Source organism: Lactuca saligna, chromosome 9 (assembly GCF_052625555.1).
Source record: "Lactuca saligna cultivar CGN05327 chromosome 9, ASM5262555v1, whole genome shotgun sequence".
NCBI classification, from domain to species: Eukaryota; Viridiplantae; Streptophyta; class Magnoliopsida; order Asterales; family Asteraceae; genus Lactuca; species Lactuca saligna.
In genome coordinates, this window is record NC_136425.1 from 74,112,392 (window position 1) to 74,131,920 (window position 19,529).

The 19,529-nt window shown below is 38.5% G+C and overlaps 1 protein-coding gene and 1 long non-coding RNA gene across 11 annotated transcripts; both read left to right on the forward strand.

Moving 5' to 3' along the window:
* The first annotated feature begins 221 nt into the window (after nucleotides 1-221).
* On the forward strand, nucleotides 222-2,696 carry LOC145018011 (uncharacterized). 10 transcript variants are annotated; one of them, XR_013666771.1, is made up of 6 exons: nucleotides 222-457; nucleotides 572-1,173; nucleotides 1,369-1,406; nucleotides 1,492-1,529; nucleotides 1,716-1,792; nucleotides 1,944-2,696. It is a non-coding gene; the product is annotated as an uncharacterized LOC145018011 (long non-coding RNA). The 10 variants fall into 10 exon arrangements; XR_013666780.1 differs by having other exon boundaries at nucleotides 572-885; nucleotides 970-1,031; nucleotides 1,492-1,792; XR_013666776.1 differs by having other exon boundaries at nucleotides 223-457; nucleotides 572-1,406; nucleotides 1,492-1,792; ... (1 more) ...; nucleotides 2,289-2,342; nucleotides 2,437-2,696.
* Nucleotides 2,697-17,980: 15,284 nt separating this feature from the next.
* LOC145017189 (tropinone reductase homolog At5g06060-like) lies at nucleotides 17,981-19,529 on the forward strand. The gene is made up of 4 exons (XM_078975255.1): nucleotides 17,981-18,358; nucleotides 18,665-18,881; nucleotides 18,983-19,089; nucleotides 19,172-19,529. The coding sequence occupies exons 1-4, from the start codon at nucleotides 18,056-18,058 to the stop codon at nucleotides 19,346-19,348; spliced, it is 804 nt and encodes a 267-aa protein (XP_078831381.1). The 5' UTR covers nucleotides 17,981-18,055; the 3' UTR covers nucleotides 19,349-19,529.

A 19,529-nucleotide genomic window follows, 5' to 3' on the forward strand; every position in this document is an offset into this window, starting at 1 on the left:
TTTCCCATATATATATATATATATATACCATCTTATAAAGAGTTTATAAGTGTGGGCCCCACCAATTTTAAGACATCTATCTTAAAATACAAGGAGAGAAATTATGGACCATTGGATATCAAATGGATGGTGATGATCCTTCTGATCCTAATCCTGGTGAAATGGTTTTAACCAATAGAATTATGACACAGAAGATACAAACAAGTCATCCAACCCCCACCTTCTTCACATCTCCAAGGCGGGCAATTTAATTTTTTTGAAATCAAATTTTCACACATCGGGAACCAAAAGGGGTTCCTTTCTCTTTCTCGCTCGCTCCATTCAACATCAGGTGAAGCCATTTTTCCGGGAAAAAACCCTAGCCGCTATCAATCGCTCCTTCACTACATCCTCTGTTGGACCACCATCAGATCCTTCGCTCATTGGTCATGTATGGTTCTTGGAGGGTCCGATTCAGGTAAGAATCCTCTTATTGATTTCCTTTACGCGTCTCTCTCTCTCTCTCTCTCTCTCTCTCTCTCTCTCTCATCGTTGAGCTTATCATCTGATGTTTATCTCGCCTACGCAACAGTTATGGTGGATTTAGAGATATCCTGCACCCCAACAACGATTAGACACCATTGCATCAGTCGACTCCTTATTCTTACTTCTTATTTGTTCACATCCTCAGTTGGAATCGAAAATCAAAACGCCCAGATCTAGAGTTGTTAGATGCGACACATCAAATTCTAGAGCTTCAAGATTTTGTTTATCTCTCCCGTTTTTTTAAATATGCTCAATTTTGTTTCTGATTTTTTTATTTTTTTATTTTGTAACATAAGCATGCTCGGATTTTCGTTGTTGCGGATGTATCAGCAAAGTGTTTTCATTGCTCTACTACTCCAGGTAATATATTTGAACTAGACATGGTTTCATAGGGTTTTCCATGGCCTTAATCACCATCATTTATCATTGTCAACATCGTCAAAGATTTTGGAGTTTTTGGATTTAAACAAAGAAACAATGTACAACCTGAAGTCGAATAATATACGGTAAGCTTCAACATGATGATGATGTTTAATGTATGTGTTCTTATGAATGTGTTTTCTTTTCCATACCACACACATACACACCTCTGTAACCGCCGTTTACAGCAACCACCACACACTCTCAATGATAGAATCTCGCCATCAGGTACTCAAAAAGCAATTTATGTGTGTGAACAATTTTTTTTTTGGTTTTGTAGTTTCTCTAATGAAGTTTGTGTGGGTTTTTGGGAAGAGCATCAAGATCCAAACACACACCACACATACACACACATTTTCTTTGATTTTACATCCATTAACTACTAAAAAATCGTTTTAATGTTTGGTTTTACTAATCATGTAGGAAATGGAGTAAATTATGATTCGATTCAAAAGGAAAAGGTATATGAAGACATATTTCTCTGTATCCTCTCTCTTACTTTATGTGTGTAAACTCATACGGTAATCATTTGTCCTTTGGTTGCAGATGGTGACAAACAAGAACAGGGGAAGTTCTTTTTCAGTGTACATATGCGTGCTTAAAACTACATTTAATGCAAAAACTATCCTAGAAACCTCCTTTAATTATGTTTCTTCTTTTTCTTTGTCAAAGAAGTTTGTGTTATTGATTTGTCTCTTTCTGGTATGCGTTCACAAATACACACATATACACCTAGATCTAACCACACACATTTCTCCTTCTATTTGCAGGTTAAGTTCAACCATGATCTAAGATATCTGTCTTTCCTGATTCTTGTGGCTATTAAACCCCCAATCCATGGTCTCAGGTAAAAACAATTCCATTTCTTTTAGATTGTGGTAAAAGTTTTGCTTCAATGAGCATCAACATTTATTTCGGGTTGTGGTAAAACCAATTCCATTTCTTTTAGATTGTGGTAAAAGATGTGTCTTTCCTGATTTATCAAACTTGTGTTTCAGGTTGTGGTTTTTAGGTGTTTGATCCATTCAGAGATCCCTGGTATCAAAGAAACAATTGATTTTTATTAAAAGTTTTTAAACAATAAATATCATGGTAAGACATTTTTACTTCTTTTTTGTTTTTCTTAACATAAATGATAATATATATCATACCAAAATAGTTTTTGTGTTTAGGTAAGATAAACATCAGATAAGATCTGTGATGCAACCATCACATTATAATTTTTGATGTTGGGTGTGTTCTGAACAAGAGAAAGACACTACCAAAATCTCAATTTGATACTTTTACATAGAATAAGTAATATGCAAAGAACATACACTTTTGTGGGTTTTTTTTTTTTACAGAATCCATGTTATGTCTCAATCTCAAGAACGTGTTGAAGATGACAACCCTATCTGGTAATGGTATCTGATTTTTTTTTTTGTTTCTTTTCCTTTTTGTAACTTTTGATTCATGAAAAGGGTATGTATGTCTTTTCACCAATGTGAGCAGATAGACAAACCATGGAACCCGGATAATAAATTTTAATGAGGATCAAGTTAGGGTGGTGTTTGATCGGTTGTAGTTGGGTATGCAATTTTTGTATAATACTGGCAAGCAAGTAATTAGTGATGTAGTCGTTATGTGTTATAGCACATTTTGTTAATTATCTTTGCTTGTGATAATAATCTTACTCATGGTTGTGCATTGATTTATGTAAATACACAAACAAAAATTTATTTTTTCATGTAATCTTTATATTCTTACTCATGTATGAGAAATGTTGAACGTATGGCAACATTAATGATTTTTATTTATATATGAGAAATGATGAAAATAGAGCAGTAGGTTTTCGTGAAGAATCCAATAACAAAATAAAACTATAGGAAAGCTTAAAGTTAATCTTAGTATTTGTATATCTATCAAGATTTTTAAATTGTAAGTAAATAATAGTATCACTATCATAACTTGGGAATCAGCAATCATGTAAAACAAGATATGTAAAAAGGCTTTTTGTTGAACGTGATTATATTAAGCAAAACTAGATTATATTTGAATCGACTCGCAAATAAAAAAAACACGGAGTGGATGGTTGTTTTCAACGACACTTTATGGCACCGATAAAGGGACCAAATTGTATTAAAATATGACATGCTTTCTAATGAAAAATAATACAAAAATGACATTTTTTGCCACCTAAAAAGAAACTATTAGTCAAGAAAAATGGTGAAATTAACTAAATAGACACACAAATTGCAGGTAACGTATATTAGTATTTGATACATATGCAAAAAATTTGGAAGTTGTTTAAGAATAATATTTTAGCTTTTGTTACTATATTTTAATATTCAAATCTTATATTTAGAGATTTTTTAAAGATAATCTAAATCAAAAAATTTTGTCAACTATTGGTCTCCATTTCGGACTACAGGACTTAGTTTGGTGGGTCACTTCAGCCCTGCAAGCCCAATTTGTGATCATAATCCAATCATTTGTGTGGTTGCGGCGTGGGAAAATCATACCATGTTTTTAGCTTCGCTCTTCGACCTTCCACCTCGAGTCAGCCTTTATTCATTGATTTTGAATCTAAACTTCACGTTTTGATCCGACCTCCAGCCATCGACCTTTAGTCCAACATTTCGTCTTTGAAAACATGTTATCTGACCTGCATCTCTAAGCCCTTACTAGACAAAAACAAGTATAAAACAATCATGGGCTGGTTGTGATAGGACTAGCCTTCATGACACTAGAGGTCTGAAGGTTTTCTTCAATAAATTACTAAATTTATAAAATTTGAACCTAAAAGGCAGAAACAAACTATCTGACAAAAAAAAAAACAACTCGCAATATGAAAATAATTTGTCGCTGCCGCATCGTGCGGGTACCCGACTAGTATATATATATATATATAATATCAGACTTTTAATTTTATATAGTAAAAGGGTGTATTTTACACTTTTAAAATACTAAGTGGTTTAATCTAACAAAATAATACCTTTAATTTTATTAAATATAAACCATTACATTATGGATTTATTAACTCTCTTTTAATTACACACTTAATTAATTTAATAAGACCATAAAGGCGTAATTTGAACTTTTCAAAATACTAAGGTTTTAAAATTTAATATTTGAAAATCAAGACCTTTTAATTAAATTTAAATTCCAAAACTTGAGAACAAGTTTTAAAACCATTCAAAACACTAGGGTTTAACTATTTAAGTTTCAAAAACTAAAACATTTAAGTTCAAACTTAAATTATAAAACCTCAAGGGTGTAAATTGACACTTTTCAAACTTATCAGGTTAAATATATGACTTATAATAATCCTACATTATCCATATTTAACCAAATCCATCAATTTTGATAAGGATAACCATTCCAAACATAAAAACATGATTTTAGGTAGGACAAATGAGTTTAGGTAATTATCTTCATCAAAAACTACTCAAAAAATCGAAAATCCCAACAATTGCACCCTGGACTCGCCGAGTCCACCGATGGACTCGTAGAGTCGGCGTCGCATACAGCAAAAATTCGACTTTTTGATCCTTTAACAGTTCACTTTTGCATCTATTCAACTAGAAAAATGACCTAGGCTCTGATACCACTGAGGGATTATGAGCGTAAGATCATTCCTATGGTGTTCATGCAACCCTAATTGCTTGGATCTAGGTTTTTCTAATTGAACATACTACATTGAATACCAAAGCAATAAACCCTAGATCTAGCATTCAATAATTGAATTAACATATGAATAAGGGTTTAGATCTTACCTTGATTGTTATGTAGCAATAATAATCAATAACCTTCTTGATCTTGACTTTTGAAAGCTTAGTGCCTCGAATGTTGCACCTTTAATGGAGTCACAAACACCATAAGTAACAAGATGAATAAGGAGAGAGGGAGGAGGCACCAAAAATGTCCTAGGGTTTCTCTTAGAAGGTTAGGGATGTTTTTGGCTTGCCCAATGGTTCCTTTTATAGTTAGGCATCTAGGGTTATCAACTAGGAAACCCTAATCCAGTTGCTTAGGCCTTAAGCAGCCTAAAGACCCTTCTAGAAGGCCCTTGGACGATTTCAATATGGATCCTCATATATAATTCGTCCATGCTTTCTTTATGGATCCTAAGCCCAACTTTGTAACTATCTTATAATTACAGTATCGGTCCCCTTTATTTAATTAATCTCTTTTTGTAAGTCCCTACAAATAGGGATCTTAACTAGTGATCAAGAAACTAACAATCAAACAAGATAAGAATGGAGTAGAAGAAGATTAAACCAAGCTTTACACACGTTTATATCAAAGAAACATCGGGTACAACTTGGACACACACAAATAACCGTAAACTTTGTGGATCAACAACAACCTTCAACTGACTCAGACACACCCTATATATAGGCGAAACATTGGCCGTAAACATACCTTTGGCCGTAAACTCTTCCAAAACACTCTATTACAAGACAAAAGACCCATTAAGACCTATACATCAAATTGCCTAGCCAAAACCATAAACTAGACCCTTTAATATCCCCGTTGGTTTGGGGCTAGCCTTGACTCACTCCTTTTCAACAATAAGCACATCGGACCCCCCCCTCGCGCCACATCACATCTCTTTTCCGATGATCTCTGCAACAATTGTCGTGTATTCTTTAGCAGTAGGCTTGAAGATCACTTCAGCCACTTTGATCTGATGTTGTAACACTCAAAATCAGAAAGGCTAAAAAATGAAAGAAAACCCTAAGTCAAAGGGTCAACTCGTCGAGTCCAGGGAGGAACTCGACGAGTTAGATCGGGATCCGGGTGTAGAATAAGTGACCGAATCAGCGAGTCGACGAGTGGACTCAACGTGTCTGGTCTGAATGAGAAAAAAACCCTAATCCGGGGGTTTGCACCCTATTTAGGCAACATTACACCGATTCCCTAACCTCTTTACTCCTCTTTAAGATCCAGAAGCCCTAGAATAGTGAGTGAAAGCCATTGGAAGCAAATTGGGGCATTGTTAAGTGTTTTGTGAAGAAATCTTGAAGATCAAGAAGCTTGGATCAAGGAGGTCGTGGAGATTTGGATTCCTTTTAAGTAGGAGGACGGTTTGGAGGTAATGAATCGTTATCCTTGGCTTTCCCCTTTCTAGATCCATCTTTCATATGATGAGAAATTAGTGCACAAGTTGGATTTGGGGTTGAAACTCCAGATCTGAGCTCTATTTGGATCCAAGATGCAGAAAGCCCTGTTAGTTGTTATGCAAAAGCCATTCCCCATGAGTTAAGTTCCTTTCTAGCTTGGTTTTGGCATTAGGGGACAAGAAGCACGTAAAGGTAGAAACTTTATGTTGCTAATGGACTCTAGAAACCAAGATCTATGGTTTGGAGAAAAGTAGTAGCTCTGTAACTCGAGATTATGGGAATGCACGTATGGACTCGGGGAGTCTGGGAGACGACTCGGCGAGTCGGGCTAGATACCACTCTTAAATCGCGTAGTAACTCGGCGAGTCACATGAGTGAACTCGAAGAGTTGGATGAAGATAGACAGGAACTCGACGAGTTGGAAGAACAACTCTGTGAGTCTGGTGAAGATTGCCTTGGACTCGGCGAGTCTGTTCTTGGACTCGGTGAGTCAAGTTGCGAAACCCCAAACCCTTCAAGTTAAGACTCGGATCAGTGAGTTGAGTGGGGACCCAGTGAGTTGGACAGGACAGGCTTGGAAATCAGTAGACTCGGCGAGTCATGGTCTGACTCGGCTAGTCAAGTCACAAATGAAAGGGGTTTCTAAGCTTATGAACTCGGCGAGTCAGTAGGCTGACTCGGTGAGTAGGGTCAACCTGGATGGTTGACTTTGACTAGGACTTTAACCTTGACAAGAGTTGACTTAGTTGACTTTTAAAGGATTGTCATACTAAGTGGTATATTGATATTGGTAGCACGGAGAGCTAGAGGAGAAGCGCCTCAGAGGGTTGTCGGTTAGCAGCCAGAGGGTTACCAGCAGAGCTCAGTAGTTCAGGTGAGTTACGTTCCAGTAGCGGTGGGTCTACGGCCACAATGCCGGCCCACCAATTGGAGTTGTGTGTTAGATGATTATCTTTGTGATATCATCTAGTTTTGCTACTACCTAATATGTTATATGCTAGCTTGATGTGTTATAGTAGTAGAGTTCGGTTGTTAGGACTGAAGGGTAGCCAGACACCCAAGGTACGTCTGACAGTATATGATGTCATGATTATATGCTAGCATGTTCTGAGATATGTGTTAGGGGTAGTAGGAGGGGAACAGTCCCAGAGTTTGGTTGTTAGGACCGAAGGGTAGGCAGACACCCCAGATATGTCTGATAGTATGTTATGTATTGATATGTGATAGTAGTAGTGGTAGGGGTGAAATAGTCCCCGGGGTTCGGTTGTTAGGACCGAAGGGTGGTCGGCACCCCAGAATGACCGCACGGGTAGGTCGGCACCCCAGAATGGTCGTACCGGGTAGGTCGGGCACCCCAGAATTGCCTGACAAGTATGGTATGTTATATGATTGTACAGTATGTACGCAATGTGATTGTATGGTATGTGGTAGTTTAGGGAGCTCACTAAGCTTCGTGCTTACGGTTTCAGTTTTTGGTTTCAGGTACTCAGTTTTCAAAAGAGTAGCTCGGAGAGGTTGCAGTGCACAGACCATAGACAGTTAGCCTGGGAATGTTTAGTCTGATAATAAGATTATGTTTTTGATTAATACTCGGAAATTGTGTTATGACTTATGATGCGGTTTTTTTATAAATATGGTTTTAGTAATGTTTTTAAAAGAAATTTTTAGTCGTGGTTTTTGGGACGTTACAAGTTGGTATCAGAGCCTTGGTTTGAGGGATTCGGACACACTTAAGAGTGTGTATGGACTCAAACTAAGGAAACAGTAAAAGGTTTTCAAAAGAAAAACATTTTCGAAAGGAATTTTTGGTAAAAAGAAGTTTGAGAAAAGAAAAGAGTTTTAGAAAATAGGGAAAAGAGTATTTAGAAAGAAAATAACTTGAAAAGAGAAAAAGGGTGTGGTGCATGCAATCAGCCGAGCTCAAGTAAGTACTCCCAAATTACCCATACAAGTTATGATTATCAGTTTCAGTTTTAGTTTCAGTTTCAATTTCAGTAGAACAGCATGCTAGTATAGGGCTAAGGATCTAGGAGGATGCCTTATATGCCTGCTTTATGTGTTTTAACCTTATGAGAATTGCATGCTAGAAATTGAGTAGACAACATTAGGATAGCCTATTTAGGTTATGCCTGATAGTATGAGTTCAGCATTGTATGCTAGTGCAGTTTCTTGATATGAGGATAAAATTGCTCGAGTAGTTTCTTATGTCTGAATGTTGTTTGCTTTGTGCTTTGTGGGGCTCCGAGTGATGGGAGTTAGCCATTAGGTGAATACGTCACATCACATGTGATCAGGGTTGAATAATCTCAGAGTGGTGGATTTGGCCCTATTGCGCAGCTCTCGTCTGAGTCTAACCGTTGTGGGGACGAGTCTTTTACTCGAAGGATTATTTGAGCCTCGTCACATGTGATGGTATTTAGGTGGTGGCTAATTGGCATTACGAGGAGGCCTTCAAAAAATGAGAACTGTTTGGGTGGATTTAGCGGTTCCCTAGGGCAAGCCTAGGATGAGAGTAACAAAGATTAGCAGTAGAGAAAAGGGACTTGGTGGAGTTGAGGTAACTCTTGAGGAAAGTAAGGATAGATGTGGAAGGTAGTATGGTCCCGTACTACTGAAAGAAGAGGATCCGTACTCGATTCAAAAGGGTCCGAGGCAAAACCAGGGAACTAGTAGAGGGTGCGAGAAGTCCCTCAGCAGCGGTGTGTATTGATCAGTAATGTGTTATGTTTTCAGCATGGTGACGTTGTGCGAGATGTCAGTTGGCAGTTCAGGCACCAGGGAGGGATCCGGCTTAGGTTCTAGAGCCAGGCAACTTGATGATCAGATGGGGGATTTCATTTCCATAGAGATTATGTGTAACATCATTAATCTGACTCCAGTGATTTTTGGTTCGGTTAGAGAGGCCATTGTAGGGCTCATGGATTGTCATCTTTAGGCCTTTAGGGTTAGGATAGTTGAGGATAGTTTGGGGCTCGTCTAGAGCCTGATTCTTATGAAGTTCGGGGATCCATCAGAGAGGGGGATTCCATTTTTGGCTTTTGCCATTAGGGGTCAGGGGTGAGTGGGGCACCCTGTCTCCAGGAGAGACCCTTGCATGATTGGGTAGTTAATGAGGTTTCGCTAGTCATTCGCGAGGAGTTACCCAACATCATTGGACGAGTCACTAGTAGGTTGACTGTGAAGCTCCGGGATCAGACAGCGGTTGTTCAAACGATTGATGGGGTTGACAAGGTAACGCATGCGCAAGAGTTGCGCAGGGAGTCAGAAAGGAAGAGGAAAACGGATGAGACTCAGGTAGCCACAGGTTTGGGAAAGAGGCCTAAGGGGTCGGATTCGAGATCGAGGGACTATCAAAGCCGCAGAAGATGTGGGAATTATGGTAGGACGCACGAGGGTGCATGCAGGCGTAGAAGTGCTGGCGATGCTGGATGTTTCAAGTGCGGCCGGATTGGCCATTTTAGCATAAATTGTATTGTTACCATCGCTCAGGGGCTTGATCCGATATGTTTCCATTGTGGTCAGAGGGGCCACAAGAAGGCCCACTGTCCGAGTTTGTATACAGCAGGTCAGGTGCCAGCTCTTGCCCCTGGGACTTCGAGAACCACCAGCAGACATCAAGGTCGGGAAAAGGCGCCCACGACTCGGAGCTGAGTATTTCGGTTGACTTCAACAAGGATTCAAGCAGCACTGAATGTAAGGGGTACGTATCTTTTACCTTCCTGTAAATTATTTTTGATATTATTGTTATGTTGCTGCATTGATATCAATAAGCATATGTGTTGGGGTATTATATTACCTACTTGTAACTGAGTTTTATGCCATCTGCATACCTTGGAATTAGAACGATAAATTGGAGGTCGTCCCCTCTATATCAAGTTAGTTCAGATGCGGTGGCTGTAGCATGTATGTGTAAGATTCAGTAGTGTCTCACTACTTTCGGGAGATGTCATTCGGGTATTGATCAGTTATATCCTTAGTAGTGACGGTTTAAAGCTTCTAATGATGTAGCTAGCGGACAGTAGGGAAGTGAGTTGGAGATGTTTACCCTGAACGCAAGTTCTCATGATGCAGTCACTAAAGCAAATACAATGAAGGATTGAAGAGTGCCCGGTTAGTTAAACAAGAATGGTTCGGATCTGGTAAGGGTTAGTTGGAGCACCAACAGAGGTAAACGTGGGCGGGAAGTGGATTGCCCTTTTCATGGAAGGAAGGTTAGGGAATCCTTTCGACCAGTGAGCAGTAAGGGGTTAGCCAAATCAAAGTGGGGGAGAACCCTCCGAGTATACAAGGGTAAGAATATGCAAATCCAGAATGAGTATGCGATCTCCGAGAAGGAAAGATAGTAGCACAGCGATTGATGAATTGAGGAGTTCAGGATTGAGAGTTTGAGGAACTTCCCAACAATGAGTTCATGTTATCGAGATGGTTAGTAGCTGGTTGGGAATTCAGGGTTGGAGGACCGCCTGTAGGACTCTAGTGAGTCGGAATGAGGATCTTGAGAACGGTTAACAAGAGATGCTTTCATGTTAGTAGTCAGTGGCAGAGACAGTCTGCAGAGCATGGTAGAGCAATAGGAAAGCTGCAACATTTTTCCAGCAACAGTCAGATAGTAGTAGAGTGTTGTAAGTCTGTGGGGGTAGCCGTAGCATTCACTAGTAGTCAGATAGTAGTAGAGTGTTGTAAGTCTGCGGGGGTAGCCGTAGCATTCACTAGCAGTTAGATAGTAGTAGAGTGTTGTAAGCCTGTGGGGGTAGTCGTAGCATTCACTAGCACCTAGATAGTATTAGAGAGTTGTAAGTCCGCGGGTGTAGCCGTAGCCTTTATCAGATTGGTAGGCAGCATGAGCGCGTTGTTTGGATGTGGGGGAAGCAATAGTACCCACCAGTTCGGGTGCAGCAGTGAGGATATGGGAATCCACGGGTTAGATTTTGGATTTCCTAAATGGTTCAGCTTTGGTTAAGTCGGCGATTTGTCAGTTGGATCGTCACCACAATTATGAGATCAGGGAAGCTGTGGACCGCTTGGGTTCGTGTATGTTAAGGGCTACCGTTACTCTGGGATCCATTATTTTTTTTAGTCTTGGATTTGATGATGTCAGGATTCGACGTATAGACCCGGTCAGTTGGATCGGGAGGTTGTTAGGGTCACAGTGACAGAATGACTAGTGGAAACTAGTTCCAGAGAAAGACTTCGTTCAGAATCCGTGGGAGCGACTAAGTAAGGAGTCCTTGGGCTCCACAGTTGAGTTGTAACTCGGTATTGTAGATAACCGACGAATGATTGGAGACCAGGAAGGTCTTGAGATATTTTGGGAAGCAGCCATATAGCAGTTCAGTGTTTCAGCCAGTTCAGTGTTTCCGGCAGTTCAGTGTTTCAGGCAGTTCAGTGTTGCAGGCAGTTCAGTGTTTCGGATAGTTTCAGTGTTATGGACATTATTAGTATGTGTGCTGGAATGCAAGTGCTGACTGTATAGTTGGTTGATTTGGAAATGGAAGTCGCTATCAGCAGGATCAGTTGAGTCTTCTACCAAGTATAAGTGATCTGCAAGGATAGTTAGGCAGGTAGCTCTTCTTTCAGGATGGAAGGCTCGAGCTAGTGGAAGTTGAGTAGTCAGATGGGAGATAAGCAGGTTGGTTCCAACATCATCGATTCAATATGAGTAGCAGACTAGATAGAACAGTTATAGATAGTCAAAGTATCTTCAGAAGTCGCTAGAAGGGACTAGGAGATTGCGATGGGGTGTAATGACCGGTGGGAGTCCGGTAACCCAGATATCGGCAGATTAGTTGGACCAAGGTGGTCTCAGTGCATCCGGTAGGCGGATGAGGGGCAACAAAATTTTTAGTCAGAGGTACTAACGCTAAGGGAGTATGGTAAGAGGCAGCAAGTCATCAAAGGGTGCTACGCCTCTCACAGCAGGGTTGGATAATCTCATAGGGAAGGGTTTGACCTTGTTGTGCAGCTCTCGTATGAGTCTTAACCATTGCAGGGATGAATCTTTCACTCGAAGGATTATCCGATCCATTCGCTGGGATGGATGCTCAACACTAAGTTATGGAAATAAGAAGCATTCAGTATGTACCAGCAGTAGTGACCAGCACTGAGAGTGGCTGGAGTGATGGGCAAAAAGGGTTAGAGTCACCAGGCAGGGCGTGGAGGCGGATTGCAGGTCATTGACCATAGCAAAATTCGAGGATGAAGTTTAGTTTAAGTGGGGGAGAGTTGTAACACTCAAAATCAGAAAGGCCAAGAAAGGAAAGAAAACCCTAAGTCAAAGGGTCAACTCGTCGAGTCCAGGGAGGAACTCGACGAGTCAGAGCGGGATCCGGGTGTAGAATAAGTGACCGACTCGGCGAGTCGGCGAGTGGACTCAGCGTGTCTGGTCTAAACGAGAAAAAAACCCTAATCTGGGGGTTTGCACCCTATTTAGGGAACATTACACCGATTTCCTAACCTCTTTACTCCTCTTTAAGATCCAGAAGCCCTAGAATCGTGAGTGAAAGCCATTGGAAGCAAATTGGGGCATTGTTAAGTGTTTTGTGAAGAAATCTTGAAGATCAAGAAGCTTGGATCAAGGAGGTTCGTGGAGATTCAGATTCCTTTTAAGTAGGAGGACGGTTTGGAGGTAATGAACTCTTATCCTTGGCTTTCCCCTTTCTAGATCCATCTTTCATGGAGTTTTAGGGTTTCTTTGAAGAGTATGTGATGAGAAATTAGTGCACAAGTTGGATCTGGGGTTGAAACTCCAGATCTGAGCTCTATTTGGATCCAAGATGCAGAAAGCCCTGTTAGTTGCTATGCAAAAGCCATTCCCATGAGTTAAGCTCCTTTCTAGCTTGGTTTTTGGCATTAGGGGACAAGAAGCACGTAAAGGTAGCAACTTTATGTTGCTAATGGACTCTAGAAACCCAGATCTATGGTTTGGAGCAAAGGAGTAGCTCTGTAACTCGAGATTATGGGAATACACGTATGGACTCGGCGAGTCTCGGAGATGACGCGGCGAGTCGGGCTAGATACCAGTCTTAAGTCGCGTAGTAACTCGGCGAGTTGGATGAAGATAGACAGGAACTCGACGAGTTGGAAGAACAAATCAGCGAGTCTGTTGAAGATTGCCTTGGACTCGGCGAGTCTGTTCTTGGACTCGGTGACTCAAGTCGCGAAACCCCAAACCATTTGAGTTAAGACTCGGATTAGTGAGTTGAGTGGGGACCCAGTGAGTTGGACAGGTCAGGCTTGGAAATCAGTAGACTCGACGAGTCATGGTCTGACTCGGCGAGTCGAGTCACGAATGAAAGGGGTTTCTGAGCTTATGAACTCGGCTAGTCAGTAGGCTGACTCGGCGAGTAGAGTCAACCTGGAAGGTTGACTTTGACCAGGAATTTGACCTTGACAAGAGTTGACTTAGTTGACTTTTGGAGGACCATCAGACTAAGTGTTATATTGATATTGGTAGCACGGAGAGCTAGAGGAGCATCGCCTCAGAGGGTTGTCGGTTAGCAGCCAGAGGGTTACCAGTAGAGCTCAGTAGTTCAAGTGAGTTACCTTCCAATAGAGGAGGGTCAATGGCCATAATTCCGACCCACCAGTAGGAGTTGTGTGTTATATGATTATCTTTGTGATATCATCTAGTTTTGCTACTACCTGATATGTTATATGCTAGCTTGATGTGTTATAGTATTAGAGTTTGGTTGTTAGGACCGAAGGGTAGTCAGACACCCCAAATATGTCTAACAGTATGTGATGTCATGATTATATGCTAGCATGTTCTGAGATATGTGTTAGGGGTAGTAGGAGGGGAACAGTCCCCGAGTTCGGTTGTTAGGACCGAAGGGTAGTCCGACACCCCAAATATGTTTGATAGTATGTTATGTATTGATATGTGATAATAGTAGTGGTATGGGTGAAATATTCCTAGAGGTTCGGTTGTTAGGACCGAAGGGTGGTCGGCACCCCAAAATGGCCGCACAGGTAGGTCGGCACCCTAGAATGGTCGTACCGGGTAGGTCGGGCACCCCGGAATTGCTTGACAAGTATGGTATGTTATATGATTGTACAGTATGTACGCAATGTGATTGTATGGTATGTGGTAGTTTGGGGGAGCTCACTAAGCTTTGTGTTTACGGTTTCAGTTTTTGGTTTCAGGTACTCAGTTTTCAAAAGAGGAGCTCGGAGAGGTTGCAGTGCACACACCATAGACAGTTAGCCTGAGAATGTTTACTCTGATAATAAGATTATGTTTTGGATTAATACTCGGAAATTATGTTATGACTTATGATGCGGTTTTTTTTTATAAATATGGTTTTAGTAATGTTTTTAAAAGAAATTTTTAGTCGTGATTTTTGGGTCGTAATAGATGTAGTGCCAAATGATGAATATCCCACTTTCCGAATTGAAGTAGGTCTCTTTTTTCGATAAGGCGAAAGCAACCATCTTGAAACTTGATGATAGCAGTCACAGTGGTTTCATCATACACCCAGTAAAGCATATTCACAAGAGATCCATCACAAAAGGTGTGCAACACAGGGATCTGCCTAACTTGGTTGGTCGGTGGCCACATCACAGTCTGGAAAGGGTGGTTTGTCGTGGGATCTAGTACGTGCGGGAATCTTTTAATGATGGACTCAACAGTCTTCATGTTAGGAAATCCCTTCTTTACTTGGTTCTCCAGGTAAAGCTTGAAATAAGGTGCCCATGGATCACCTGATGGATTTGCAAATGGAGCACTGGATAGTTCTGAAAGATCAACCCTTGTCCATGAACTGAAATCATGCAAGTCTTTGTAATATTCCACGTTTGAGCTTTTGTGTCTCAAAATCCACCACTTGTAAGTCCCCAATCTGCTTGTGTATCAATCAGATTCGTTTGATGGTGCGCAATCCCAATCAAACGGATGATGCCAGATCAAAATTGAAGAGAAGGAGAAGAAGAATAGCTTGAATCTATGATGTATTCAAAGATATGGGTGATGCTCCATACACATTAGATTCTCTCACACATACTAATCTTCTCTCTAGTTTCTCTCTCTACAAAATGCTCTCCTTCTTTAGCTCCCTTTTTCTCTCAAGCACTCCTTACCCTATATATATGAGACAGTTGGCCGTACACGGGTTTACGGCCGTAAACTTGTGTACGGCTGTACACACAACCGTAAACACATATATAGCCATAAACACTAAGGCGAGACCGTAAACTCCGAGGCCGTAAACTCTGACCATAAACTCCGAGGCCGTAAGCCCTTCAAAGGTCGTAAAGCCTGCTTCAGATGCGAAGAAAAACAACGTTTTCACCCTTTTTGCTCCAAAACTCGATCGAAAACTCGTTTTTATGAAAAACGCGAAGAACAAACCCCCCGTATTTTGCCAAGATCTATCCAAAAATGCAGAAATCCTTCAAAAAGATCAAATAAACTCTAGATCTAACAAAATTGATTGATACAATCCAAGCGCTGATACCAATTGTAAGGACCTAGAAACAAGGATCTTAACCAGTGATCAAGCAACTAACAATCAAACAAGATAAGAATAGAGTAGAAGAAGATTAAACCAAGCTTTGCACACGTTTATATCAAAGAAACGTCGGGTACAACTTGGACACACACAAACGACCGTAAACTTTATGGATTGACAACAACCTGCAACTAACTCAGACACACCATATAATAGGGGAAACATTGGCCATAAAAACACATTTACCGCCGTAAACCTGTTTACGACCGTAAAAATACCTCTGGCCGTAAACTCTTCCAAAACACTCTATTACAAGACAAAAGACCCATTAAGACCTATACATCAAATATCCTAGCCCAAACCATAAACTAGACCCTTCACTTTTAGCCACACAATTAATCTTTGACTAATATTAATTAAACAATATGCTTTCTCTTTTAATATATTATTCTCATAATATATTAATAAATCATAATTAATCATCTTTCTCCTTAATTCATCCTATCAGTTGCTATGGAGAAGGTAACCCAAAAGGACCATGGTCATAATCGGGTCAAGTACATACCAAAATAGTTATGGGCTTAAACACCTAATCCAATAGAGTAGATATCATATCATCCTTGGAATCACATTACTAAATTATCTTGTATAGAGTTGTAGTTCTCACAAATCTTGAATTTGTTTCATTTAATAGATCATTAACTTATTTCTTTATTGTCCTTTTTAAATCGTTCTATATCAACCCCCAACTTCTATGAGCAATATTGTACCTTACACAAAAATGTATAAGCATTTGTCCTTGTCTCTATGGATAGACCCTGCTTACTTTGTATTACATTTTTAGTGCAAAGTAGCGTTTTGTACCCCTTTATTTTATTGGGCTTATCAGTCCTAACAAACACTAATAAAAGATAAGATAAATCAATTTGGGCTAAAAAAATGTCATGAACAGTATTGGATTCTAATTTGGGCCAAAAAGAATGAATCGATGAACATTAACAAGATTTTGAGTTTGAATCGGGCTTAGTAATCATATGATTTTGAATTTGGCTTTGGTCTTGAAAAGTGGGCTAGAAATTAAATTGGATCAACAAATTTAGCATGAAAAGAAAATAGATCAATTGGAGAGACTCACCAAATATTTCGAACATTTTGTCGATTACATAAAAATGTTCTTATTTAGGATCATTGTTCTTGAAATAGTTCCTTAAACCTCCAAGATTAAGCTTTGATATCACATCTGGTATCCCATGGAAATGACAATTGCAGAATTATGAATTGCATAATCAAAAATACACGAATTAACGTTTAAGCACAAATGTATAGAGAGAAAGAGATTTTTTTGCCACATAAAATACTTTTATTTTTTTTGCCACATATCATTTTTTATTTATTTCAAATTAGTTTTTCTCCACGTATCATTTTATGGTTTTTCTATTTTATTAAAATATATATAATATTTAAATGTAATAATTCATATCAATTTCATTAATTAACTTTTCTTTTAATTTAAAAATTACTACATAAAGTCTCATTAGTTTCATTTGTTTATTTATCTAAATTATTTGTTTAAATTTAAAAGAGAAAAAAACTTTAATTTTAATAATTCAATATTTTTATCACTTTTCTTATACATTCAAACTTATCACATGTTTAGAGTTTCATATTTTATTATTTCATTTAAATAAACTCATGTATTACATGGGTCTCACCTAATCTATATCTATATATACTTATAAAGTAAATATTTTTTTTTTCGCCATACTCATTTGAAAGCTCAAACATTTAATTTCTTTTTAAATTAAATACATTAAATCCAATATTATTGTAATTTCAATATTAATTTTTTATTCTCACTATATTATAGTTAGTTTGTTAATCTTGATGTTAAATAAAACATAATTTTTATATATTATATTCAAAACCTATTTTTTTCTAAATAGTTAAAAAAAAATTAATAAAAGATCTAAATAAAAATGTTAAATTAACAAAAAAAAAATGTTTATTAAAATTTACTTTTTATAATAATAATTTTTCTAAAATAAATTGTAAATATTAAAAGTTTAAATATATTATTAAATATAACTCGTGTATCAAAAGATAGTTTTCAAATTCATTAAAAATAATAAATTTATAAACAAAATGTTAAATATAAAACTTACATCATAATTTCAAATTCACACATAACCTATAGATATATTTCATTGAAATAATATTAAATAAAATATATCTATCTAAATTGAGTTTATATTTATTTTTATGGGTGACGACTAATGAGATGATACTTTAAATAAGATAATATGTGATCTATTGTTTGTTAACGATAAATCTATTTCGAATATTTATTAAAATACTTAGGACGTTTTATAATAAATTAGTTTAAGAAAATTTTAAATTACTAACAATAATATATTTATTAATATTTTATTTATACGAATTTGGATAAAATAAAATGCCACGTTGCATTGCAACAAAAGGGTGGGAACAACTGAACATCAATTGAAAAGCGGAAGAAATTGTCTTTGCCAAAGAAACGTTGCAAATCAGGATACATCGATAATGACGACGGTGGAGAGCAGTTCTGCAACTACAAATTCCAGATGGTCTCTTGCCGGAATGACTGCTCTCGTCACCGGCGGCACACGTGGTATCGGCTACGCTGTGGTGGAGGAATTGGCTGGGTTAGGGGCGGCGGTGCACACCTGCTCTCGCAACGAGGCTGAGCTCAATCAACGCTTACAGGAATGGTCCGTCAATGGCTTCTCCGTCACCGGATCCGTCTGCGACGCAGCTTCTCGACCTCAACGCGAACAGCTTCTAGAAAAAGTCTCCTCTGTCTTCAATGGAAAGCTCAACATTCTTGTAAGCTCTTTCGATTTTGTTACTAATGTTAACGTTTCCCCAATCGATTATGTTACTGCGAATTGTTAGGGAGAAACTCCCTATTTTGAAACAAGTTTCTGTTTCTATATCCATAGTTCGTTCAATTGTTACCTTTTGAAAGCTTTGAAACCAATTCTAGATCCGCAATTCGTTTGTGCTCTTTCCTTTAAGATATTTTTAATAATGGCTAGACATTTCTAGGCTAAACAACAATGACTTTTACGAATGATTTTACAAAATCCACATTTGTAAGAACACGTACGTCCATTGAATTCTTTCCTGTAGATAAACAATGTTGGAACAAACATCAGGAAACCTACAACCGATTACACTTCAGAAGAGTATTCCAAGCTCATGTCTACCAATTTGGAATCTTCATACCATATATGTCAACTTGCACACCCTCTTTTAAAAGCTTCTGGAATTGGAAGCATCGTGTTCATTTCCTCTGTTGCAGGTTCTACTCATGTTTTTTCTGGATCTATCTATGGAGCCACCAAAGGTATGTATACACTTTCCCTTATCCAATTTTCCTAATTTCGAGACTCTAATTTCTCATGGAAAAGGGATTTAAGTTTTTAACTTCGAATTTTCTTTACAAAGGTGCAATAAATCAGCTTGCAAAGAATTTAGCATGTGAATGGGCTAAAGATAACATTCGGAGTAATAGTGTAGCACCATGGTACACTAAAACACCACTTGCCCAACAAGTAATATCTTCTCCTCTTTCCTTTCTTTCTCTATGATCATGCTGGAATTTTATAATTTATATTACCAAATTGTTTTATGTAGGTGCTAGCAAATGAGGAGTATTTGGAAAGAGTGGTATCAAGAACACCTCTAAAACGTGTTGCAGAAGCGAATGAAGTGTCATCAATGGTGGCGTTCCTTTGTTTACCTGCTGCTTCTTACATCACTGGCCAAACAATTGCTGTTGATGGAGGATTTTCTGTTAATGGTTTCGCATGAATTTTGTAATAGAATTAGGAATTTGGTTTGGTTATCTTAAAGAAGTTTTTACTTAATGGTAACTGAGTGTCTTACTTGATTTACAAATGAGGAGTATATAGAAATTTTTACTTAATAGAGTTATAAATTTGTAATATTGACATTAGTTTTTACTTAATTATGGTGTCATTTATGAATCCAA